Raw genomic sequence first — 27,419 nt, 5'->3', positions numbered from 1 at the left:
ACACATATTGGATTATTTCACAATTTCATTTAATGAGTAAATAATGTTAAAGGTCATTTAATTTTGGATATTCAAAGACTTGAGATCTCCATGTTGCAAGTGTAAATGCACACATAACTCCCACATACACTGCAATCTAACGCATATCTACAGCTCCTGTTTTTCTTTCTTCTTTAAAAAAACAGCTGAGACAATAGATTAACTCTCAGTTGGTGCACTACAGATCCATTCACAGGTTGATCAGTGAAGATAACAGCAGCCGACAGAGATGCTTTTATTATTTAATTTATTTCAACACCATCATTACATCTGGCTTATAACATTATATAATCATATAAGAAATCTGTGAAAGAGTCCGTCCACAGCCCTACATAATGAGAGCTGTGGGTAAAGAGGCCGGCTGGCAGCAAAGATGCCACCTCGACCTCTGCTCAGCGATGACATCATATCCTGGGATGAGCGGCCCATGTTCATCCCCATCATCGTCGCTCTGACCTTACTGTGTGTGTCCATCTTTGGCACAGGTTCACTTCAGTGATGTTGTCTTCTATCACGTGACAGGGTTCCTACATTCGGAGTCCTGTGGTGGCTGAAACAGATTTATATGTGGGTGGTCACCAGGCCAGCTGTTCTTCTGGATGATTTCAGTCTCCACAGCAGGACCTCAGAGTCCAAAACTGCATATTTACTACAACTACAATCAGAATGACGTGCTGTGTGATGACAAACAGGTCCTGCCATAAAGAGAAGTCTTGGTCCAACTTGTCTTGGTTTTAATGCTGTAGTTGAATGCAGGTTAAGACTGGTCCTGTGGGAAAGCGATGGGGTAGATTTGGCTGTAGTGATCCACAAAGTGGACCTCCAGGCCCTGGCTGATGTAGTCGGGCAGGTCAGAGAAGTCCTTCCTGTTCTCATTGGGCAAGATGATGCAGGTCACACCAGCACGACGGGCCTAATGGGGTCAAGAAAATCCAGTTCAAGTACTTGAGTACATATGCACATGAGAATGACTTCAATATTCTTGCCCTGACAGCAGAGGGGTCAAAGGTTTTCAATGTCAGATCATCCATCAGAAACATCTGAAGTAGTGTCAGTTCATCTGCTGTAGATATTTATGGTCCCTGAGGAATGATCCCTATAGTTTTATGAAGCCCATGGCCTTTTCTCTAAGACACTCATGGAAAACAGATCTTTGTGCAAAGAAAATATGAACATTTAACAGGTTTCTTGAAATGACATTTTTTGAGCACACACCCATGGCCTTTACTTTAGACCAGGGCTCTTCTTTTTTAGCCCAACGACCCCGAAGCAGGGACCCCCTACCTAGGGATGTCATGAAAACCGATATTTGCGATACCTTTTGGTTCTACAATAAAAAAACACAGACAATGCCAATTTTTTTGAGGCGCTGTGTCTCTTCTTGAACCCATGAGGGCACTATAGAGTGTTCCAGTCATTCTCTGTTGTTGGCCCAAACCTGTGGAATCCCCTTCCACTCCATATTAAGTCCTCTACCACCCTTGCCAGCTTTAAGTCTAATTTAAAGACATACCTTTTCACTCTTGCCTTTAACAACCCTTAACACCCTCCCTTATTCCCCACTGCCTTTTTATTTATTATTTTTATTTTCTATTTTAATTTATTTTTATATATTTTGTTTCACTTAGTCTATTGCTTTTAACCTTCTTCTTACTTTTTACTTCTTTTATTTTCTTGCTTGATTCTATTTCACCTGTTTTTATTCTATGCTGATTGCTGATCTTAATATTGTTTCCTTTTTTTTTATTACTTATTTTATGCATTGTTTTGTCAAGACCTGTGTATTCTTGGGCTCCTTTTATCTACTGTCCTGCCCAAACCTGATTTCTTCTAATGTAAAGCGCTTTGGGTCAACTCCTGTTGTATTTAAATGTGCTATATAAATAAAAGTGACTTGACTTGACAGTCAGACTTGCATTCAGAAGTAGGAGGTCACAAACAAGTGCAGTTCTTCCCACACTTTGACACTACAGAACGTCATGGACTGCACTCTTCAAGTCCATCCACAGATGTTCTGTAGGATTCAGGTCAGGGCTCTGACTGGGCCTCTCTGGGACATTCACCTTCCTCTCCTTTAGCCACTGTGTCGGTTTTATGGAGGTGTGTGATGTTTGTGCACACTGACACGACTGATGATACATGGAAGGAAACACTTGATCCTGCTCTATAATATTATTATACACCAGGCTCCAACTCATTCACTTTAAAGTAATTCACACTGATATTGATAATGAAAAGGAACAAAGATTTCTACAGTATGTGTTTGAGAACCGTTTTAATCTGTGTATATGTGTGTGTGCGTGTGTAGGTGTGTGCGTGTGCGTGTGTGTGTGTGTGTGTGTGTAGGTGTGTGTTTGTGTGTGTAGGTGTGTGTGTGTATGTGTGTGTGTATGTGTGTGTGTGTGTGTGTGTGTATGTGTGTAGGTGTGTGTGTGTGTGTGTGCGTGTGTGTAGGTGTGTGTGTGTGTGTGTGTGTGTGTGTAGGTGTGTGTGTGTGTGTAGGTGTGTGTGTGTGTGTGTGTGTGTGTGTAGGTGTGTGTGTGTGTAGGTGTGCGTGTGTGTGTGTGTTGTACTTACAGCGATGGTTTTCTCTTTGATTCCTCCCACTGGCAGGATTTTACCCGTCAGCGACACTTCACCAGTCATGGCTATGTTCTGACGCACCGGCCGGTTGGTTGCCAGGGACAACAGTGCTGTAACAATGGTGCAGCCAGCGCTTGGTCCGTCCTTGGGAGTCGCCCCCTAGAAACAAGTGACGTTGTAGATAAAGAGATAAGAAGGAGCACTGCTGCCACAGGGAAATGTATTGTCTCTTGTACACTATAAAGTAGAAGAAGTAAACAGATTTGTAGCTGTTGTGCATTGATGAGTCAGGGCATTTTGAGGAGGAAGACAAATGAGAAATACCTGATGGTCCACCAGCAGAACTGCCTAATTAATTAAAACTTATTTAATTAAAAATGTCTTTGAAATCACATCCTCAAATCCAAACAGCACAATGCTTTAAGAGGAATCATCAACATGTGTATTCTGCAGCACCCGTGGCTCACACACACACACACACACACACACACACACACACACACACACACACACACACACACACACACACACACACACACACACACACACACACACACACACACACACACACACACACACACACACACACACACACACACACACACACACACACACACAACACACAAACACACACACACACACACACACACACACACACACACACACACACACACACAATCTCGTTGAGCTTCCCTCCAAGTGAGAAACCATAGACTTGCATGTAAAGGCAGATTTGACACTGTGTGAAAATTTCTGTTTACAGTAAGTACTTCCTCCAGACAACATAGAGATATTTAAAACTGATTAATGCATAAGTGAGAAACTGATGTTCAAACATTTCCATTGACCCCCACTACTTCTACCATGAAATCCTTTTTTTTTCATTGGGGATTTATTTAGTGAGGATTTACAGTAGTTGTTTAGTGTAAAACATTTTGAGGCACTGTGGGAATGATTTTTGACAAATAAAAAATCAGAGTAAATCGTTTGTGAAGCAACAGTGAAGCAAGTTTGTTGTCAATCAGGCGAAAACAACTGATTTGTTATGATTGAAAGTTGTAAACTTCAGACGGTGGCTGCTGCGTCACCACCAGACTGAGCCCACAGAGCCAGCGGCTGCACCTGTGTGCAAACCTGCGTTTATTTTCATGCATGGAAACGGAGAGCAATGTCCAGCCCCTGATAAAAAGATGCATTGACATAGTCATCAGTAATTCATTTATGTAAGTACAGTATCGCCATGGTTACCTCAGGGACATGCAGGTGCAGGTGGGAGTTGACCAGGAAGTGATTTTCTGGTTCCTGGGTCATCAGGAAGGCTCTGGCGAAGGTTGAAGCGATCTTTGCACTTTCCTTCATTACGTCCCCCAGCTGACCTGCAGAGGAAACACGTTTACAGTTCTTTAGAAGAGAGGAACAGCATGAGCCTGTCGGCCGAGCTCATGCAAACGCCGGAGCTGACAGAGTACAGGACTGCAGTCAAGCTAAATGTCTATCACATCTCCTTGGTCAAACTAGCTAAATTTGGAATGCCCCTGTATTCTGACATTCATGGTAAATGCATTAAAACAGCCCAGGATACACGTGAAATCTGATTTTCAAACAAGGTGTTAACAAAGAGCGTGTACAAGAAACCATATCATGGAAATGATATGAATTGGATTATATTCACAGGACGTAACAAACATGTTATCCTTATAAATTAAGAAGTCACACTAAATCTGAGGGAATTATACCTAATTGTTTGATTTTGGGTTGCAGGAAAAAAACTCATCCTGACAATGACTGAATTTCACAACAACTCAGCCTACAAACTAAAAATCAAGCATTTTCACTTATCAATATGGAGATTTTCCAAACTTTGTATTTGCTTAATGTTTAACGAGTTATTAGCTACCGTCCCTCCAAGACAGTTGGTGTAGGAGAAACACACTGGTCTTCCTGACTGACCTGTAACCTCCAGTGATCCTTCTCCTTTAGGGTCCGCTCCTCCAAAGGGACGTCGCAGTGAAGTCTCGATAAACAATGTCGAGCCTCCTACACAGAAGACACAATGTGGACACACCTTCAGCATGTTACATCTTTTTATTTGTAATGGTTTCTGTGTGTGTGTGTGTGTCTCACCCATAGCAGTCCATGCAAGGCCCATAACCACTCCAGGTGGGGTGATATCGTACATTCGATCCACTGTGAAAATAGGTTTCCCCACGTAGACCTGCAGGTTTTCAGGTGTGACAGTCACTGCACTTTGTTCTCCGCTGACGATCGAGAACGCCACCTTACGGAACACCTGACAGACAGATGGAACAGAGATTACACACAAAAACACACACACTGCATGATGTGGTACTTTCTGGTCTGACTGTGCCATTAAAACAATGTTGTCTGCAGAGGTTTTGGTTTCCAAATGAACAAAAGTGACTCTAAGATTAGTTTATCAGGTGCTTTGGTCCTGTTACAGGATGAAGCAGTAGAATGTATGTGCTGCTCATGCTAATGCATGTGGTTCTGGTTTAGTATAGCCACAAAAGTGATTTACAGCAGGTTACCTTTTCAACTTGTTTCTGCAGGTTCCTGACTCCAGACTCCCTGCAGTACTGCCTGATGAGCAGACTGAGGGCGTCTGATGAGAGGGAGGCCTTCTCCTCCGTCAGACCACACAGAGAGCGGAGCTGAGGAACCAGGTATTGCTGGACGGACAGACGGACAGACAGACAGACAGACAGACAGACAAAAGAAATAGAAATGATGTAAGAGCAAGGCAAATTCTTTTTTACTCACTATTCGACACTGAAGCTGTGAAAAAAATATTTCACTAACATTATGAATATACAACAATAATCAGAATAACACTTTGTCAGCACAATTTCAAGAGCATAAAATATGGAAAATATTATGACATGAACACAAAACACTGCTGTAAATAGTACAAAGCATTAAAATGTAAGTATTTAAAGCTATGGTCTACCATTTGGAATATTGGTAATAATTATTAACATTGTTTATACAGCGATTATGGTCCTGTAGTCTGATCTACACAATATGAATAGCAAAAAGAACCAAAAAAATTCAGTCTATCAGCCGTATACCAATGGGAACCATCCGTCACGGAAGGCTCCCATTGGCTCTCACCATCCATCCAATCCCCTCGTCTCCCCTGCTCCTCGTCCCCTCCACTCCCCATCCCTCTCTGTAAACTCTGAGCGGCTAGTGATTAGCTTAGCAGCTCAGGGGTCTGTCTCAGAGGTTCAACTGATTTTCAGAATGTAGACCATGGCTTTAATGTATATATCTAGTATTAAGTATATACTGTATTTCCCCATAATCCTAGAAGTGCAGAGGGAGACGTTGGTGTTACCTCAGCAATAGCCAGTTTCTCCTGAGCCACATATCCAGACACATTGATCATCTCCATCCTGTCTCTCAGAGGCTCTGGGATGGTGTCGATCACATTGGCCGTGCAGATAAACAAAACCTTCAATGGAGCACAAAGACATTTTTCACTCGAGTGAATGTAAAAAGAAACTCCACAGGGAAGTTTTGATAGTAATCTTTATGCAGCGCTGACTGTGGAAGTGGACATGAGGAGCACACACACCTTTGACAGGTCTACAGGAACATCCAGGTAGTGGTCGAGGAAGTTGGCGTTCTGTTCAGGGTCCAGGAGTTCCAGCAGAGCAGAGGATGGATCGCCCTGGTAACCACGACCCATCTTATCCACCTGGTAAGGACAGTTCAGAGAAACCCAGGTTATCATTAAGTCTCTCTCTCTCTCTCCCGCCCTCCCTCTCTCTCTCCCTCTCCCTCCCTCTCTCCCTCCCTCTCTCTCTCCCTCCCTCTCTCCCTCTCTCCCTCCCTCTCCCTCCCTCTCTCTCTCCCTCCCTCTCTCCCTCTCCCGAGCCCATACTGACCTCGTCTATCAGCACCAGAGGGTTCTCTGTCTTGGTTTTCTTCAGGCACTGGATAATCTTCCCTGGCATCGCTCCGACGTACGTTCTCCTGGACACACACACACGCAGATAAGGAACTTTAATTATTGTTCCACAACATGGTGTATTAAGGGTAAAAAAATGTGATGATTGGGACGTCATCATTCCTATACAAATGTTAAAATAATTTGCTTATAGTAATCAAGTAGTCCGCTTGCAGTGTTCATTGTGCGTCTCATACATACGACAACATATGAGAAAAAAGTTAAAAGCATGGCAATCCTATTTTATTTTGTTACTCTACTCCTTTACTGTGACAGGCTTCTTCAGGCCTCGTGCTAACCCGCCTGCTTTCAGACTGGCTCCCAGAAGCTGCTGCTGCGTGCACATTGAAATCATGACAGCAACAGGAGATTTGTTTTCTCTCAATGAAAAACGTCTTTGTTTCCTCAAATCTGTCATCAAACAGCTGTCACCAAACTGTCAAACAAAAGCAAATGCGACGCAGCATCAAAACTCAGGCTGCCTTGTGTCGTCCGCAGAAAACAAATGTGGCCAGGAGAAAGCACACAGTCTCAACATGCTCCGCTCAGGCTGCAGTGGCACAGAGTGGGCTGGAGGTGAAGGAACATAAAGAATCTGTCTCTATGATTCTTTTAGATTCATGTGAAAATGGGAGTTAGAAGAGATATAAAATATCATTTCAAAAATGTTTATGATGATCATCAGCTTATAGTGATCATTCTAACATGAACACTATAGGCTTCTCATATTTTTGCATGTGTATGATTGCGTCCTGTTCCTGCCTTGAAGAGAGCTGGCTACATTAAAACGATTTTTGCACAGATCTGAGTGCACGGAAGTGGCTTACTTTTATGTCATTTTTGCTGAAACTGTCCCTATCCTGACAGAAAAAATAGAAAGTTTGTGACCAAGGACTAATCAATACAGTAACAGAATCTTAATTCATATTTGATAAGTGCTGCCTAGTTTCACAGTTTGATCCAGAGCAGTCATTGACACTGCGTCAGAGTCTCCTCTGCTCTGATTGGTTGTTTTCCTTCAGGTAGAATCTATATGCCACTAACAGCAGCAACACCGATGGTGTGATAAAAAAATATCTCTGTCCACATCAAACCACAAATCCGCCTCAAACAGTGTCATGCACATGCCAAAGCAGTAGGTGATGATAGCACCCCTCACAGGAAGGCCATTTTAGCCATTCTGAAGGATGGGAAAAAAAACAAAAAACAGCAACGGTGAACTGAGGCCGGGCGGATATCTTCGTGTGGACTGACAGTGAGACACACACAAATTGCTGAGAAGTTGCTAAATAGCAGCAGTATTTTGGCTAGGTCCTCCATAACAGCAACATCGTCAGCTGGTCAATTGGAAATTGCGGTTTTCATCGGTTTTCCGGTCCACACATGACTGCTGAAAACTTTTCCAAAAAGTTCACCCTGCACTCCTGTTACCAAAAACTCCGTTTTCAGGAGCAACAACTGTGGTTACCTGTGGATGAAAGGCCAAAGGTCCAGAGAAACAAATGGCTAAAAAATACCTGCATTCGTATTATTGAAGTGTCAGGGATTAGTGACGGTTTCAGCTTTAAATTGCATTTGTAAGATTAAAATGATCACTTATCAGTGTGTCTGCGCCAGCACACTGTAGGTGTTCTTGATTTTAGTCTCAGCTTTCCTGATCAAGATGGTCTCAGGTGTTGGACACTGACACTGTAAACTGTCATAATAGTGGCAGTATAGGCTTCCACACCTGTGTCCTTTAATCTCAGCCACATCGGTCATGCCTCCCACGCTGAACCTGAAGTACTGTCTGTTGAGGGCTCTGGCTATGGAGCGGGCGATGGAGGTCTTCCCTACACCCGGAGGGCCATAGAAACAGAGGATCTTCCCCTGGGTGGAGCCACGCAGCTGGCTCACTGCTATGAACTCCTGCAGAGACAGAGAGAAAGTTCACGTCCACAAGAAAGAGCTCCACAGCTTAACATATATGGTTAAATAGATCTGAACATTTCTCATCCAAATAGAGATTTCTTTTTACCATTTCTTGTGCTTTTAAATGGTGTTTGTATGTATGTGTATATGTGTGTGTGAGAATACTAACCAATATTCGCTTCTTAACATCATCCATTCCATAATGGTCTTCTTCCAGAACCTCCTTGGCTCTGTCCAGTGCTAGGTTCTCCTCACTGTTGGTGCCCCAGGGCATGCTGGTCAGCCAGTCCAGGTAGTTACGGGTCACACTGAAACACAGAGGGGTTGCAGTGTAAAACACAACAGGAACGGTTTCAGCTCCTTGTTGAGAAATGTGTCTGTTATATCAACAGAGCTGCTGATAGAGCTTCAGCTACAGAGATAAAAGATTCATTGTGGTGTTTCCTTCCAAACAAAGTCCTTTTTACATCCATTCAGGTTCTGCTTACACTCAGGGTTTCTCACCAAACACACGTGTCCTTGAGGTCAAACAAACCTGGTGAGTGCGTTTCCTTTCTCATAAAACATTTAAAATCTCGTTACCCAACAGCCTTCCTCTTCACTGCCATATAGTCACTTTCTTTGGCATCATACCACCACTTGTACGAGGTCTCTCTCCTCTGCCCTCAGACCCCCTCACGCACCCTCCGTTCTGGTACCTCAAACACCCTCAAGTCCCAATACCTAAACTCTGCACCATGGGTGATGGGGCCTTTTCCTCGGTTGCTCTGAGGTTATGGAACACCCTCCCTGACCACCTGAGGGCCCGCAGACTACATATGCTTTTAAAAAAGACCTGAAAACCTTCCTGTTCACCAAAGCATTTTGCTAAATCTCTTTTAGATGTTCTCCTTTTAACTTATTACTTATTTTCTATTTCACCTTTTATTTTGGTATTGTTTCTATTCTGCTCTGTAGCACTATGAGAGTGTTGAATGTAAAGTGCAATAAAAATAAAATGTATTATTATTATTAATATAATTATTACTTGTCGACCAATTGAATCTTAACAGAAGTTATCTCAGGACACTTTTCATTTAGAGCATCAGGGGAGCCGTCGGACAATGCTCCAAGAGGCTTTTTTGTATGTCTGGAAGAGTTTTATATCCATCCATCCATCCTCAACCTCTTGTCCCTGTCTGGGTCGCGGGGGGCTGGAGTCGATCTGACATCGGGCGTGACGCGGGACAGGACAAGACTTATATATGCTTTCTGGTTTTCATAAATTTACATCAATCTTGGAGTAGGGGTGGTAATTCAGAGGGTGCCAGCAGGGGGCGCTATCCCTGTGAGTCCATATCTTCATGTAGGTGTGTTCAGAAGAGTTATATATGCCTAACAGTTTTCAGAAATTAACGATAATCCGGGAGAAGGGCTGTATTCTAGGGGGCCCTAGCGAGTCAATTTGAGACACCCAATTCTGAAAGAAATGAAATAGGTACATTTTCACCACCCCTGATTATTTGTGAAGTTTGGTGAGTTTTTATAATAAAGCCTCCAAAAAAGGCTATTTATTTGGCATAAAAATAATAAGAAACGGAGCAAATCCAATAGGGCCTTCACTGGCCCAATGTTGTCAGTGCTCAGGCCCTGACAAGGACCCACTAGTATAAACACTGAACCGCATTCACCAATATCTTCCTAAGTTTTGTGTTCTTATGAAAGGTCTTTGGAAAAGTGTATTGGTAAAATGAGTCTGTCGAGTGGTGGGCAGAGCTTGTTTTTTTCCCACTTGGTCACAAACTTTCTCATTTTACAATTGAACGGTACACTAAAACATGTTTCTTAAAACATCCTGATCCTGGAGAAACCTAATGAAGTATCCGCAAATGGAAAGGTTTCATTTTATTTTCAGCGTGACCATCCTCAATTCATTTTGTTGCATTGATGTTGACCTAAACATCAAGTCACCCTGTTTAGTATGTAGTTATGAAGATAACTCTATCTGGACTCCAGTTTTCCTCAAGCCAACCAAGTGTTAATCATGATTATAGTTTAAAAGCCCTCTCAGGCTCATGGGACAGAAAATTAACAAGACCAACTTGAACTCTGAAGAGTGGTTGTCCAGCAGTCCCAGTTTGTTCAGTTCCTCGTTGATGACGTCCATTATGTGCTGCGGGACCGTCCTCTCTTTGAGTCTCTCTCTGAACTTCTCCTCAATAGCTTCTTTGTCTTCTTTTTCCAGACCAAGCTCCTGAACGAACACACACACTTTCTGGGTTCAGTCTCAGCACATGGGCCAAATCATAACAACAGTTATCTCAAGACACTTTCCATATAGAGTAGGTATAGGCCACACCGGCTTATTTATGATTTGTCACTTGACCCGGCGGAGACGCTGCGTCCATTTTTTATACAGTCTATGGTGCCATCTTATGCAATCCAGTACAATAGCCCTACAAAAGTACTAACCATGTGTGGGTGGTCTGTTGGTATGTGTGGTGGTCCAGATGTGGGCTGTGGTGGACTCATACCAGTGACACAAAGGAAGTGTAATGAGTGAGTGACACAGTGACAGAAGTGTTTGTACCTTCTTAATGATCTTGAGCTGCTCTTGGAGCAGGTACTTCCTGTGGGTCTGCTTAATCTTCTCTTCCACCTGTGAGCAGAGCAGAGACAGATGAATGATGGAGGGGGGGGTGAGCAGAGCGCTGGCTAAAGCCTGTAAGTTTGATGATGACCTCTGACCTCTCGGCCCAGCCGCTGCTGCAGTTTACTCAGCTCGTACTCCTTCTTCAGCAGAGACAGAGCCTTGTAGAGACGCTTCGGGATCTGCAGAGACACACAACAGCGGTTTTCAGAGGCCTGTACACTTCAACACATCATTGGAAGAAGCTCAATGTGCAGATATAAACATATACTGGATATGGTAGGGCTGCCACCTCTTAGTCCATCACCAAAAGTTTTTCTTTTTTCATGCTGAAGTTCTTATTTCAAAGACACTTTAGAGCACATCTCTGGTAACCACAAGATTTAAAGTGGTGTTTTTGCATTTCCTTTGTGTAGAAACTCACTTTTATAGATTCTTAGTCCACTGAGAATTTCTTTAAATGCTGACAGCCCTAATATATGGGGAATCTTAGGGAAGGTGTGCTGTTCTTTATCACAAGTCCTTTTTCCAAATCAACCACTAAGTCCTCATCTTTGTGACCAACCACTCTGTGTGAAAAACTTTGGGGCCGTCCATATGAACGCGAATATTTTGAAACTGTGCGTTTCAAAAATATGTTTCTTAAAGATGTTCGTAAGAACGCTCTACGTTGGATTCATGATGTGTTCTTAAACCACTGAATTATTGTTGTTGTATAATGAATCTCATTTCCTCGTAAGTTGAAAGCATGTGCTACTTGATCTCAATTAGTAGGTTAACACCCCCCAATCTCCATAAAAGGGCATGAGACTGCAGGGCCTTGTGAACACAGCCACACTGTGCACAAAGATGAGACTTTTCCAGGTTTTCCATGACTGTTGGAACCCAACATAAATAAGTCATAGAGTGTGGTCTATACCTACTCTGTAAAGTGTCCTGAGATAACTTTTGTTATGATTTGGCACCATAAATAAAATTGAATTGAATTGAACCCTGCACTATTGCCATACGAACTTTTCATATTTTACTGAAAAATGACTAGAGCAGTATATATTAAGTCAGCTTTGTTTATATATCTATACTGGAGTTGTGTAGTTTCTTCTTAACATTATCTATAAACAAATAAATGTTATTTTGCAATAATGATAATGATGATCCAGATCCAAACAGAAGTTTCTGAATCAAAGATGACGCAGCTGTTTACAAAGTGCAGATATATTACAGTCCTCCGTAGAAAACACCTTCACCTCATTAAAATGAGTCTAAAGGTATTTCTGATTATTAGTCAGAAGCAGTAGAGCTCTAAAACTGGTGGCGGATCAATGACACTTTGTCCTGAAGTGAACGAGGGCAGGTGCGCTCCATTTCATCCCTCACTCCTCCAGCGCCCCATATCCCTCTGCTCCCCCAGTGGCCTCAATGTGACGTGTGCTGCTACGTCATACCAAGGGCTGAGGGGAAGTGAAGGACGGCATGTTGAACAACTAATGAAACGCAGTTTATAACTGTGGTTCACAGCAGCTGAAGTCACTGTGGGTGTTTCCTTCCCCAGCAGCCTCAGGAGGCAGGTCCAACCCTCCTGGCTTTGCACTGCTGAGCGACGAAGAATGAAGGAGAAGATGCTGTACCTGTACTTGGGCAAGCCGCACAAAGTTGAAACCTATGCTTTGTCTGAATAGTTTTCAATAAGAATGTTTCCCTTTGAGAAAAAAGACTTGTAGGATGAGTTGGTTGGTTTGATCAGCTCCCCTGCCTCTGTCAGGGAGCAGCACAGAGTTGCTTGCTGAGCTGTAATACAGGAATGATCCAGGATTCAGACAACTACTCACACTGATCTCCTCCAGGACGTCCTGTAACTCCTGAGACTCTGCTCCTGTCAGAGCTGCTCCCATGTCACTGAGGTAGATAGGATTATCCACCACTCTCTGACCAGCCTGCATCATCTGGAGGACCGACTCTCTGACACACACACAACCACACAGAAATGAAATTAAAGACGTTCTCCTCAGTCACAGAAGAAGAAAAGTAAAAGGTATGTACTTCCAGTCACTGACTACTGAACGTTAACAGGATTCATAAAATCAAAAGCTAAATAAACAGATTGTGAGGACAAAGACAATGAATCTGCAGTGCTATTTGTAAAATCAATTGGAGGGTTTGGATGGAAGTGTGCAGGACTGTAGAGCCGACAGAGGGAACCCTGAGGAGAAGGGTCCGTCCACACGGAGACGCGTTTTCCTGTAACTGCACAACTTTAGTGTTGTTTTGGTCGACCATCCACAGCAGCCGGCGTTATTGGAGCCTGAGAACGGGATCTTTTGAAACCAGGTCCCAGAGTGGGAAGATTTAAATACGCCCCCCATGGCGTTGACGTCTGGACGGTTACACCTCATACTTTGTTAAAGGATGGGCTCATGGCCCCACCTCTGACCTCTAACCCCCACGGCGTCACATAACAACATCATTGCTGCTGCGTGAGAGGAGAGAGACGGACCCATAGACTGTTTACTGAACTGGACTCTGAGCCACATGCATGGGAATGAATGAGGCCCAGCACAGATTTCTCCCTTTTACCTGATGCTCTGAATAAGGAGCTAAACTGCTCTAGGCTCTGTTTCTAAATCCAGTTCTAAGAAGGTTTGAAAAGTCTCTGAATGTAGTGAGAAAGTGGCGCCTGTGAGTGCTTTGGGACGGGGAAGGGGCTCCCAGCAGCACCCTCTGCTCGTTGAGGACACTAACTGCAGAGTGATTGGTGCATCAGAGTCCAAAACAGCACAAAAGTCTCCACTAACACCAGAAACAGGGACACATTTGTCTCTAGGATGGAGGAGGATTTGGGAAGTCTCCAGAATTGGAGAGAAACTCTCCGGTGTTTGGATTCTCCACAGCGTCTCCCCGGCTCTTCTTCTCTGTTGTTGGTGTATTTCTGTGGTAGTTACAGCGCCACATCCAGGCCTGGCATGTGAACTACAGCGTTTGGAGTCGGTGCACCTGGTTTCATTTGGACGCAGATATTTCTTGTTTTCGATCGTGTGGACGTACCCTATGGCTTCTTCCTCTCGGATCCCCTCCTGTCTTACACCCTGAACTCTCCTCTTATTATAAAGTTAATTATTTATTATAGTCACAAATTATTAGTTAGTAGTTTAGTAGTATATTTCATGAGACTTTATATTAGCTGTCATTTTCCCTAATTTATAAGCATCCGGGAACCCTAGTATTAACTAGATTTTTTTTTTTTTATTATCTTTGATCATTTTTTGAGATAGCTAATATTAATTAATTAACAATACGTTTATTGAGAATACTCAGCCTCATAATCTGATCATGAGTCAAAAGCACTACAAGCGTAAAAAAAAAGGTGAGACTTCTATTCTCTAGATGTTCTATGGCCAACATGCGCATGAGCAGCGCCACTGTGGCTCCAACCTGCTAACATGGGCTTACGATGTGATGACAGACTGCGGTGGGGCAGACTGTGACAGATAGGCAGGACAGACCTGTAGAGAGGGTTCAGTGCGATGATGTCTCTGATGGTCTTCACTATCTCTGCTGTCAGCGCCTGCACAACACACACATCACAGAGATTCAACTTCTGTTTTACGACATCTGCCACAGAATCTACGGAAGCCCTAAAGAGTCATACATACATACATTTAATTTCCTCTGTTTTCCTGTGATAACAAGTTAATTTTCCTGTGATAACGAGATCCTTCATTTGAGAGATAATGAATGAAACATGATAATTCTTAATGTTATGAAATTAAACTGTAATCTGTAGATTTATGTGCACATTGTAAACATCCTCCCTGGTATTTATGTTGTTATAATATTACTGACAATAAAAAAACCTATGCTCACTCACTCCTCTGATAAAGCTGAAGCCTTGCTAACGTCTTCACTAATGTGAACATTATCTGTGACAGAAGAAAGTTATTTCAGAGATATGTGATGATCCATATCCTCCTGCTCCTCTGACACTGACACACTAATGTGAACATTATCTGTAACAGAAGAAAGTTATTTCAGAGATATGTGATGATACATATCCTCCTGCTCCTCTGACACTGACACACTGATTGATGTTTCCTGCAATGATTTAATAGACTACACCATTGTTTGTTTTCTCCAGATCTCAAAAGAATCATCTCGTTTATCACAGGAAAAAAGAGGAAATAAAAGGGATGTAATATGTGACCCTTTAGGGCACCCCTGCTGTTGATGCCGTGTGTTAAGTGTGTCGTACCTTGACCTCCTCTGTGACGGTGAACTGTTCGTGTTGAATGTTGTCCACTTGGACCATCAGAATGTTGGAGGAGGGCAGAGGCTGAAGCTCTGGAATCAGGTCTGCTTCTGCAATCTGACCGACAACAACACAGGTCAAAACACCACCATCAATGTGAACATGTATATAAACTACTAATGAACTATAGTTAGTTGGCTGTTCCACTATAAAGTTCAACATCTTATCTCATCTGATTCCATCTTTAGCTGTGATAACAAAATACACCATGAAGCACAGCGGTGAAATGTGCCAGTTGACAGCGCAAACTTCATTAACAAATGCAAGAACTGTTGAATTCTAAAACGTTTACCCACTTCTATTAGTTCTACTGCTGTTATTTGTTCTTTATGCGTCTGTGTATCTACGCTGTGAGATCAAGTACTGATGACTGGACTGGGAACCTGTTTGGGTCCCAGGGCAAAACATTACTATCGGGCCTTAAGTAACAGCCCAACCCCTCAGTGCATTTTCTATGGAACAAATGGCCTCCAGGTTTCCATTAGTACACACAGCTGTGAGCAGAGCACACATTCATTCGCTTCATTATTTACTCAGAGTCAATTAACCCAACCAGTAGTCTTACTGTTGAATACCCAACTCACCTTGACTACACACAACTGTATTTAGAAATACCCACCATGTGAGTGTAAACACAACTCTGACATTGGGATATAAGAGGGCCAACTAAATCGCATTTCCATCCAGAGTTGATGGTTATTTATTTATTTATGCTTTAGAATGTAACCACGTCTCCAGGCTGTCGTCCTCCCCGAAGAAGTTGTCCTGCTAGCTTGTTAGCTTTCGGCAGCAACTTTGAGCCAGGTTTCATTCTGGCCTCCTCAGCTCCACCTTTTTTGCCTATTTTTGCATTAGCTGGGAGCATGCAGAGTCCTGACACTGCCGACACGGTGACAGCTGGAGCCGCACACTCTGAGCTTCATTTGGCTCTTCAGAAACCTATGAGTGACGTCACAGAGACTACATCCATGTTTCAGACGGTCTATGGTTTCAGTGAGGAACAACTACGGTTACAAAGTAAACGGACAGGAGAAAAGTAGCATTCATTGCTGGGAAACAGAAATGGTTGATAACTGATGAACTGACAATGCTTCACATTGATGTCTTGTTTTTATTTTCCTCTCTCCGTTTGTCATGATGTCGTATGAATGAACATTAATTTGGGGAGTTTCACAGTTTATAGGCAACTATGGGCGTGACATGAAGCCGACAAATAAAGGGAAACTGGTGTAGGACGTGAGTGTGCACTGTTTTATAAATCCCCATATTTTTATGTGCATGCACGTCCTGTGTTTTGTCCGTATTCCACCTTTGACGTGAATCCTACACAGTTTCATAAATAAGGCCCCTGGTCCCTGCTGTCGAAACACAAAGCCCAAAGTTAATATTGTACTTCAGTGGTGCAAATTTGTCATTAATTAACTTAGAAAACCAGCTGACATGAGTGAACCTGGTACTTTGGGGCCCGCTTGGGATCTGAGGCCCCAGGGCAGTTGCCCACTTGGCCTGGTTACTATTGTCTCATTCACTGTGTTTAATTAACCTTTATTTAACCAGGTTTGTCCCATTGAGATCCAAGATCTCTTTTGCAAGGGGAGACCTGGCCAAGAATGACAGCACATGAAGTTTCAACACAAGGGCACATTAATCAAAGACAACCAATGTTCAGTGATTAAATATACCTAAACTCTACCCAAAGCTCAAATCAATGTGCGCTGACTCTCACCTCATCTATGTCCACAGAGCTCTGCTTCAGTTGGGTTTTTCCTTACATGATGGAGCTCCATAAGAGGGCCAAAGGCTCCGTTCACACTGCACTTACAGTGACCTGAATCTGATTTTCCTTCTCATATCTGACCCATATCTGATTTGCTTTTGACAGTGTCAAGTAGCACAAGTCCCATTGAATCGGACATTTTCCAATCAGAACTAGGTCACTTTTAAATGTGCTACTGAATCGGATACGTATCAGATTGTTTTGAATGAGACCACAATCTGAACAGCCTGGTCTCATTTAATGTGACTTTGACGTCATTCTGACCCACGATGCACTGTTTTGTAAATGAATGACGAATAAAGTTGATTGAAAAAAAAGTGTGCCACAGGAGGGAGCCAGGAAGAGAATCAAAACAAACATGGAGGACAGCAGTGAAGCAGGGGGCCAGTGGAAGGAAAGGGAAGTTTGAGACCTCATTAGTATTTGGGGTGACTCTTCATTAAGCCATAAAGTCCTACAATACCAGTTGCCGTTGCCAAACCCCTTTGTGGCGTGATGTCGTCAGTGATCAACTGCTCATGCGGGTCACTTCAATTTGTGTAATGTCGTATGTGTGTTATGTAATGTGAACGGCCAAACAAAAAAATCAGATTTGAGCGATAACTAAGAATTGTGCATCAAGACCTGCGGTGTGAACGGAGCCAAAGCGTTGTATGGCTGCATGAACTGCCCACGTGGTTGTCTGAGTACTGCTCGACAGCTACAAACTGACATGCGTAGAAGGCTGCACATGTGGCACATGAGGGTTCTGTTACAGACCTTGTCCTCGAGCTGCTCCGTCTGAGAACCCGGTTGGTCCTTGCGACTGCGTTTTGCTTTTCGCCGTGGGGCTTTGGGCTGGGACTCTGTCTCAGACTCTGACCACACAGGGGATGCCGCTGCCTCCTCAGGCTCCACCTCCAGCTTACTTGTGATCCGGATCCTGAAAGACCAGAGTTCACATATAAACAGCGCGTCGGGGGGGCGGAGTCTACCGACCCCTTCTTCCAGCAGCTGCAGTGTTTCTAACCTGCGGTGTCCCATGACGATCATCCTCAGCTTGTCTCCCAGGTCCTGCATCTCATGAATCTGAACAAAGGTCCCTGTAGAGTAGATGGCATCCAGAGACTCCACCACATCTGAGTCATTACTGCAAGACACAGAAACACTCGTTGATACACACACACACACACACACACACACACACACACACACACACACACGCATACGCAGCAGGCAGCATGCCCTTGTCCCCTGTGATGTTGAACAATGGGTTGGAATCAGTGAGAGCAGCTGTTGGAGCGCTCTGCTGAACAAACTAAGACATGACACCATGTCTGAATAACTCTGCCCTCTCTTTTTTGCATTCAGGGTTCCAACACATTTTCCATTGTAAACTTCCATACTTTGACAGACTTCTCAGGATTTTTCAGTCAACAATAAACATTTGAATATAAAACTCACATCACCTCTCTTTCATCAATAAATTGTCATTTGTCATCATTGTCACACTTTATTTTTCAGAACATTTTAAACTAATTCTACTTATAAAAAGTGGCTGGGACAAATAGGAAATTTCAAAAAGTGGGAGGGACATGTCCCCAGCGTAAATGGCGCCTATGACTAGCACTAGATAAGCCCATATTCTGTTGATAAGGAAGACTTCCAATAGAGCCCCACTAATCTCAGTTGTACAAATGAGATAAAATATGAGTAAAGAGCCTGTCCAGGAGCACAGATGTCCTTGTCAGTCCTGTTTCCACTCATCACATCATCACATCATCTTACTTATCGTCTCTCTTGAGGAAGACACCAGCATACGGCTGAGCCAGACGAACCTTCCTCCTCAACAGCTCCATCAGCTCTTTGTTCTTCACCTGACAGGAAGGAAGACAGACACATTACACACACTCAAACATCTGGAATATCTGGGCCTGAAGTTAACTCGTTTTTTACCGGTCAAATTTATTTGTGCCTAAAATAAAGGTGAACGACTCAGAAAATGCATAAGAATGGTTCTTGAACTTGTACAGAATCCACATGAAAGTTGTTGCTGTTGATGGTCGCCCCATCTGCCAAAATCCTTAACAAACTCCAATACATCCAAAACTCTGCTGCCCGCCTCCTCACACACACACACTCCCTTGACCACATTACCCCTGTTCTGCTAAATCTCCACTGGCTCCCTGTTCCCTCACACATTCAGTACAAAGCCCTCCACAAGCAGGCTCCTTACGACCTCACTGACCTGTTCCGACCCTAACCTTCCCCCGTAACCCACGCTCCTCTGACACAAACCTCCTCTTCCCACCTGTCAGGACCAAGCACCGTACCTGGGGCGACAGAACCTTTTCCATTGCTGCCCCCTCCCTCTGGAACTCAACACCCACACAGATCCATGACTGCACCGACCAGCACACCTTCAAATCACTCATCAAAACCCATCTCTTCAGAACTGCCTTCAACCTTCACAAATCCACTGTCATTTCATTTTTATTGCGTCACTACTTGTTTTCAATTGTGCCTGCTTTTTAGCCATTTTACCTCTTTGAATAATTTTTACCTTAACTTTCTTAAATGTTTCTTAAATGTAGCCTCCTTGTTTTTAATGTACTCACTGCTTGTTGTTTAAATGCACTGGTTTTTATTTTACTATGTAACGTGTCTTTGACTACCCTGAAAAGCACTAAACAAATAAAACAAATTATTATTATTATTATTATTATTATTATTATTATTATTATTATTATCATGCTGCTGCAGAGGTTTGCTGTTATTTTCAGCACTATTAGTGGTTAAAAAAGACGTTTGAATGCCTTCCCTGTACTGCCCAGCGCTAATCACTGTTAGCCACGTCCGGCTGTTAGCGACTCTACTGGATTGCTCCGTTAAAAGTTGTTACATGAAAAAAAACTGTCTTGATTACAATTTAAGGAAGCAAATGAAATGACCCGACAGTAGTTTTGTAAATGTCTAATCTCTTGAATAAATAAAGCACCATGTGGAATAGTTTTTTACTGTTATCAGTGCAGTAACAGATGTGATGAGAGACACATCTGCAGAGGCTGAGGGCTTCGAGATAAAAGAACAGCCTCGTTTAACAAAAGATGGAAGGTATTATAGTACACAACCATGGTGCTGTCTGCAACATCTTTTGCACATGAGTTTGCATATTTAACTAAACTGTGTAGAACGGACAAACATTCTGACTGTGGCACCCATGTCCCCACCCAGCTGCAGCCTGATGAAGACATCGTTGCAGGCCGAAAAGTGTCCAAGGTAGAATATTTCACCACATGCACCGTTACCCAATTCTATATCATGTATACTGAAGACATAAGTGGGTTTGTTCCATTTTTGTGGTTGGACAGACACTTTACTGTGGCTAAATTTTGAAACTATTTGTATTGATTTATTTTTATAGAGGTGTGTTCAAAAGGTCCCCCTTCTATAGAAAATAAACTGTATGTAAACTGATTCAGTATGTTTGAATGCATTTGTAAAAACCTGAAAACAGGTGTTAGATTGATAGAAGTCCTCCAGCTGTATGACACAAGTCTACAACTGAACTCAAAGTGTGTACAGGGACAGTACAACACATTATAAAGAGAATCCAACAAACCATGAGCAGGCAGGCCCATCATATCATTCAGAGAGAACAGGGAACCATTCACTCTTCGTACCTTTCTTCTTTATTTGTCCTAAACAGCCAACGTCTGTATCACTGTTTATTAACTGTTATATGAGTGAATCATCATTTACTGAACTGTGATATTAGTGAATCATCATTGACTGAACTGTGATATTAGTGAATCATCATTTTACTGAACTGTTATATTAGTAAATCATCATTTTACTGAACTGTTATATTAGTAAATCATCATTTTAACTGTTATATTAGTAAATTATCATTTACTGAACTGTTATATTAGTAAATTATCATGTACTGAACTGTTATATTAGTAAATTATCATTTACTGTACTGTTATATTAGTAAATCATCATTTTAACTGTTATATTAGTAAATCATCATTTTACTGAACTGTTCTATTAGTAAATCATCATTTTAACTGTTATATTAGTAAATTATCATTTACTGAACTGTTATATTAGTAAATTATCATTTACTGAACTGTTATATTAGTAAATTATCATTTACTGTACTGTTATATTAGTAAATCATCATTTTAACTGTTATATTAGTAAATCATCATTTTACTGAACTGTTATATTAGTAAATCATTAACATTATAACTGTTATATTAGTAAATCATAATTTTAACTGTTATATTAGTAAATCATCATTTACTGAACTGTTATATTAGTAAATCATCATTTAACTGAACTGTTATATTAGTAAATTATCATTTACTGAACTGTTATATTAGTAAATTATCATTTTAACTGTTATATTAGTAAATCATCATTTTACTGAACTGTTATATTAGTAAATTATCATTTACTGAACTGTTATATTAGTAAATCATCATTTTAACTGTTATATTAGTAAATCATTAACATTTTAACTGTTATATTAGTAAATCATCATTTTAACTGTTATATTAGTAAATCATTAACATTTTAACTGTTATATTAGTAAATCATAATTTTAACTGTTGTATTAGTAAATCATCATTTTACTGAACTGTTATATTAGTAAATCATCATTTTACTTAACTGTTATATTAGTAAATAATCATTTTAACTGTTATATTAGTAAATTATTAACATTATAACTCTTATATTAGTAAATCATCCTTTGAACTGTTATATTAGTAAATCATCATTTTAACTGTAATATTAGTAAATCATCATTTTACTTAACTGTTATATTAGTAAATCATCATTTTAACTGTTATATTAGTAAATTATTAACATTATAACTCTTATATTAGTAAATCATCCTTTGAACTGTTATATTAGTAAATCATCATTTTAACTGTTATATTAGTAAATCATCATTTGAACTGTTATATTAGTAAATCATCATTTTACTGAACTGTTATATTAGTAAATCATTAACATTATAACTGTTATATTAGTAAATCATAATTTGAACTGTTACATTAGTAAATCATCCTTTGAACTGTTATATTAGTAAATCATCATTTTACTTAACTGTTATATTAGTAAATCATCATTTTAACTGTTATATTAGTAAATTATTAACATTATAACTCTTATATTAGTAAATCATCCTTTGAACTGTTATATTAGTAAATCATCATTTTAACTGTTATATTAGTAAATCATCATTTGAACTGTTATATTAGTAAATCATCATTTTACTGAACTGTTATATTAGTAAATCATTAACATTATAACTGTTATATTAGTAAATCATCATTTTAACTGTCATATTAGTAAATCATCATTTTACTGAACTGTTATATTAGTAAATCATCATTTTAACTGTTATATTAGTAAATCATCATTTTAACTGTTATATTAGTAAATCATCATTTTAACTGTTATATTAGTAAATCATCAGTTCATGTTTTTCAGGAACATGTCCGGATCCCAAAAAGGAGCCGAAGCAGGGTTACTGTGTGATTGCATCATGCCTGTGCCCTTGAAGGCAGTGAAAACACTGGGTTAGTTACATCAGCCTCACCTCGATGATCTTGATGAAGCGGGGGAACACGGGGTTCCTGCTCACAGCGATCAGCGGCACATTGGGAAACACCTCCGGGACCATCATGGGGGTGAGAGCCGTCATCTGGGCTCCGTTATACGGCGCTCCCCCATCTCCCCCAGACTCTTCTCCCCCAGAGCCCGCACTGTCCCCGCCGTCCTCCCCGGAGAAGCCCGCACCGCTGGCCCGGTTCCCGTACATCCTGTCCTGAATCATGAAGGGTTGAGAAGCCCTCGAGAGGAGCTCGGTTTGGCCCCGGAGAGCGGCCCCGACCCTCATCCACCGGTGAGGTCTGACGGTCAGCCGGCAGCCCGCTGCCATCGCTGTGCTGACTGGGATGATAGCGAAGCCGCCGGGGCATGTCTTCTGTGAGGTGGTGGTGTAGGACCGTGGAGGCTGGAGCCGGCTCAGGGCTGAGGTGTCGGGGAGGAGGGGGCGGCTGCTGCCGGTCCGGAACACCCCGGGACACTTTAGTCTCACAGCAAGAGCCGAATTTCTGTGCAGCGCTCTGACAGCGCCGAGCATCTTTACGCAAGTCGCCATGTTGAACTAGAGCTCTCTAAAGCACGCGACCCACCTTCTTCCGTCAACCTCTGATGACGTAGTGTATGTTTTTTTTTAATTTAAAGAAACTACATTGTCCTCATGCCATCAGACACTTTATTGCTTTTTCAAAAACAGTTGTCCATCCTCATCTAGACATGTGTCTGTCCCATGTTCAACTGACTCTTCAGAGGGAAAAATACGTTTCTCACTAACCCCAAAGAATACTAATAAATAAATAAAGGATTCCAAAAAGATATCCTTGCTCCCCCTCATATTACTCTTTATGGAATAATTTCACAGATCGCATTGATTGAAAAAGAAAAACAAACTTGGATGCTTCATTACACATGTTTTTTTTCCTCCAAATTGTTTTATTGAATTTTGCAGACAAGCAAAAAAAAGAAGTATAACAATTTTATAGTGCATTAAGGCCTTAAAGTGAAAAGAAAAACAAAACACCCAACATAAATAAATCCCACTGTCCCTCCAGACACCCCATGTCAGATGTGCTCACAGGAAACAACTAAGTCATTAAATAACATAAGCCTGTGAATGTTCTCATTCGTCCAGGTCATCGTTATCCTCAAAGCAATTTCAGGTAAAAACAACTGGACTGGTTGTTTGTCTAGGAAGACGTTTCACCTCTCATCCAAGAGGCTTCATCAGTTCATGTACGCATCTGACCAGGCTGGGACTGGTGGGACTGGGACAGCCTGGTCAGATCCGTACATGAACTGATGAAGCCTTAATGCACTATAAAATTGTTATACTTCTTTTTTTTGCTTGTCTGCAAAATTCAATAAAACAATTTGGAGAAAAAAAACATGTGTAATGAAGCATCCAAGTTTGTTTTTCTTTTTCAATCAATGCGATCTGTGAAATTATTCCATAAAGAGTAATATGAGGGGGAGCAAGGATATCTTTTTGGAATCCTTTATTTATTTATTAGTATTCTTTGGGGTTAGTGAGAAACGTATTTTTCCCTCTGAAGAGTCAGTTGAACATGGGACAGACACATGTCTAGATGAGGATGTCCCAGTCCCACCAGTCCCAGCCTGGTCAGATACGTACATGAACTGATGAAGCCTCTTGGATGAGAGGTGAAACGTCTTCCTAGACAAACAACCAGTCCAGTTGTTTTTGACTGAAATTGCTTTGAGGGGCATTAAATAACATATAACACGAGTGGATAAGTAAGGTACAATGAGACAAAACAGTGTAAAAACTATAGCTAAATACAATAATAGCAAAAATAATAAAAGAGTAATTCAAGTTTTTAATCACAAATAAGGGTAGGAGGTTTCTAACTAAATCATACACACATATTATGCAGCTAATCGTTATATGTAAACATTTAAAAGGACATGAATATGAACTGCTCTTGCTGTCATTTACACCAAAACACTGTTCTGGCTCTGCTCTTACACCAAAACACTGTTCTGGCTCTGCTCTTACACCAAAACACTGTTCTGGCTCTGCTCTTACACCAAAACACTGTTCTGGCTCTGCTCTTACACCCAAACACTGTTCTTGCTCTGCTCTTACACCAAAACACTGTGGGCAGACCACAGCAAATGGATTATTGACTCTGTCACTATAGATTGGATTTGACTTTGGGAAAATGTTGTTTTATGTTTCCATAATTACCCTAAGAAAGAAGGAAAATTATTTCTTGCAAAATTTCATATTCATGAAAGGGAATTTTCTAAGAAAAGCCCTTGCTTTTATGTTTTTCAAAAATAAATGGAACTTTACTTTAAGCTAATCAGCAAATGAAAAGGCTGTGTGAAGCATAGACTTCTGTAATATGTATAACCCTGTTGTTTAATGAACATCACCTCCGGCACATGTTCTCTGTGTACTATTTGTATCTATGTCAACTCCTTTCAAATATAGCTGTGGAATAAAAAAAACAACAGTATCAAACATGACAACATATCTAATATCAAAATAAAAAACTGCATTTCAGAGGAAGAGCTTACATTCTAAAAAGAAAAACATATTATGCAAATAAAACTCTAACAGTGATTAAGAATCAAAAAAAAAAAAAAAAAAAAATGAAGATAACACAAATAACATTACAGTTTTTTTTGATTGCTTTGACCTGGTTGAAGAAACTGGTGACCTCTCAGTCTTCATCATCACTCTCTCAGCAGAGCAAAAGACACCTCTTGCAAATGAGTAAACCCATTGTCATTGTTTTGACACACTTCTCGCATCCTTTTGCAAATCAGTTAACGCAGATGTCATTCAAGCAGTCCAAACTCCACTGCTTTAGCTGTGGTAACCAAACAGAACATATATGTTCCCATCTCTTAGACACTTCTCGACCAGTATGAAATCACTGAAGCACCTGTTTGACACTGCTTCACAAAACTTTTCAATTTGCAATCAGTCTGCAGGCTTCCTCCATACTCTCCATTTTTAAATCCTATAGAGGAATTCTTCAGCGCATGGAGATGGAAGGTTTACGAAGATTAGAAATAACTGCGTTCCTTCTAGAAATTGTAATTGTACAACAAATGTTATTTCCAACGTGTTAATATTTATGTAAAAGATGTCATTATATATTTAGCATGTAAATACTGATTTTATTGTAATGTGATTATATTTCATAACCCCTCTAAAATGTCATAAAAGGTAAAGAGTATACGCACAATTCAATAATATTACATTTTTGAAAGTAATTGGGTCAGTTCAATCCGACCCCTTTAAAAATCCTTTTATTTAAGATATTCAACTTCATTTATTTTCTTCTTTTTAAAATTCTTGTGAAATGCTGGAAGCTGATGAACTTTCCTTTGTAAGGTTGAGGCAAAATAAAGATACACCTCTACTCTCCATCTCTCAGTGTATTAGTATGGATGCCCTTCTTGTGTCCTTGAGGTCTAAGAAATATGTTGGTGCATTTTCCTCATCATTAAACATTTGCAATGTCAATTCTTCTTTAACGATAGATATATAAAATAGTTTGCTTGGAACAATAAAGTGTGGCTAAGGTGTCACTTTTGTTCAAGTCCAAAGTTTTCCTGCCAAACAGAAGAACTTTCCTCCGTCACTGTAAAGTCCATTCTCAGGGTTTGTGCACTGACAGCTTCAAGTTTCTATATCACAAGTGCATAGGTTGCAAATTGGACTGGGCATCTAAACTATTTGTGATGTCACAAAATCTTCACCGGTCCGAACTGCCAGGTCTCAGCCAGCTCATAGAGCCAGTGGCGGATTAAGGTGGTCAGGGGCCCCTAGGTTACTGTTTGTTTGGGGCCCCTACATTATTAATCATGCTTTATCAGAACCTAGAACAGAAGAAGAGTCCGCAACCTTGAAAAATCCTGTCAATTTAGGAATTTTCTTTAGTAGATCTTGGACCGTTGTTCTTTCAGTCCTTATTTTTTGTGCTCTATCACATTTACTTTCTGACATTTTGCCGCTGCCCTGTGTAGTAACAGTGACGTATCATTTGACAACAAAACTGACTTATGAGCCCGGCCACATGATGGCAGCTGATTGGGTAAATATGTCTCATATCTATCCAATCAGTGACTTTTTTTTAAAAGGTTTCTAAGGGCCCCAATAAGAGGCAAGTTTTTTTAATCCTCTGGCTAATCCGGGGCCCCTGCACAGCTGGCCAGCCTGTGCATTAATCCGCCTCTGCATAGAGGGTCCTTATAAACTCCTCTGATGACTCCCCAGGCTTCTGTGCTCGGAGGTCAAAGCGAGCCCTCTCGAGGATGGTGTTGACTTTTGGGACAAAGCAGTTATTTAGCTTGCCCAACAGTCTCTGAATCATTGGCAAATGTTTGACACAAACGTATTAAACAGCGGATGAAAATTTCCCACCCGCTTGTCGTTTCTTTTGACATCATGTACAAGTTGTTACTTGTGGAAATTGATGGTGGTCAACAGCGTAACTTCAGCTCAGGAATATTTATTACCAACACTCACGTTCATCAGTGTAGTGAAAGTAGTCCCTGAACAGCGCGCACACACCTCATACCAGCAAACTGTTAAAAAACCACACTTCAGAAAGGAAGCACAAAGGCC

The 27,419-nt window shown here is 41.1% G+C and overlaps 1 protein-coding gene across 1 annotated transcript; it reads right to left on the bottom strand.

Moving 5' to 3' along the window:
• Window positions 1–333: 333 nt before the first annotated feature.
• Window positions 334–23,503, bottom strand: lonp1 (lon peptidase 1, mitochondrial). Its single transcript, XM_083911434.1, has 21 exons — window positions 22,809–23,503; window positions 18,983–19,071; window positions 18,225–18,344; window positions 17,975–18,137; window positions 15,382–15,495; window positions 14,636–14,697; window positions 12,965–13,094; window positions 11,234–11,317; window positions 11,076–11,144; window positions 10,588–10,739; window positions 8,676–8,814; window positions 8,325–8,503; window positions 6,534–6,621; window positions 6,221–6,343; window positions 5,981–6,097; window positions 5,172–5,312; window positions 4,747–4,912; window positions 4,573–4,659; window positions 3,871–3,998; window positions 2,617–2,781; window positions 334–952 (listed from the first exon to the last, which is right to left on the bottom strand). Exons 1-21 carry the CDS (start codon window positions 23,370–23,372, stop codon window positions 797–799), a joined length of 3,036 nt encoding a protein of 1,011 aa, XP_083767560.1. The 5' UTR covers window positions 23,373–23,503; the 3' UTR covers window positions 334–796.
• Window positions 23,504–27,419: the final 3,916 nt, after the last annotated feature.

This window comes from Echiichthys vipera, assembly GCF_963691815.1.
Source record: "Echiichthys vipera genome assembly, chromosome: 3".
NCBI lineage: Eukaryota > Metazoa > Chordata > Actinopteri > Perciformes > Trachinidae > Echiichthys > Echiichthys vipera.
Note: the sequence above shows the minus strand (reverse complement) of the source record. Positions and strands in the feature narration are given on the sequence as shown.

Coding starts and splice junctions, on each gene's coding strand:
- lonp1 (XM_083911434.1), bottom strand. CDS start 23,372: ATGGCGACTTGCGTAAAGATGCTCGGCGCTGTCAGAGCGCTGCACAGA. Junction 14,698..15,381: donor CCGTCACAGAGGAGGTCAAG/GTACGACACACT, acceptor TGTGTTGTGCAG/GCGCTGACAGCAGAGATAGT. Junction 11,318..12,964: donor ACGTCCTGGAGGAGATCAGT/GTGAGTAGTTGT, acceptor GTGTCTCTGCAG/ATCCCGAAGCGTCTCTACAA.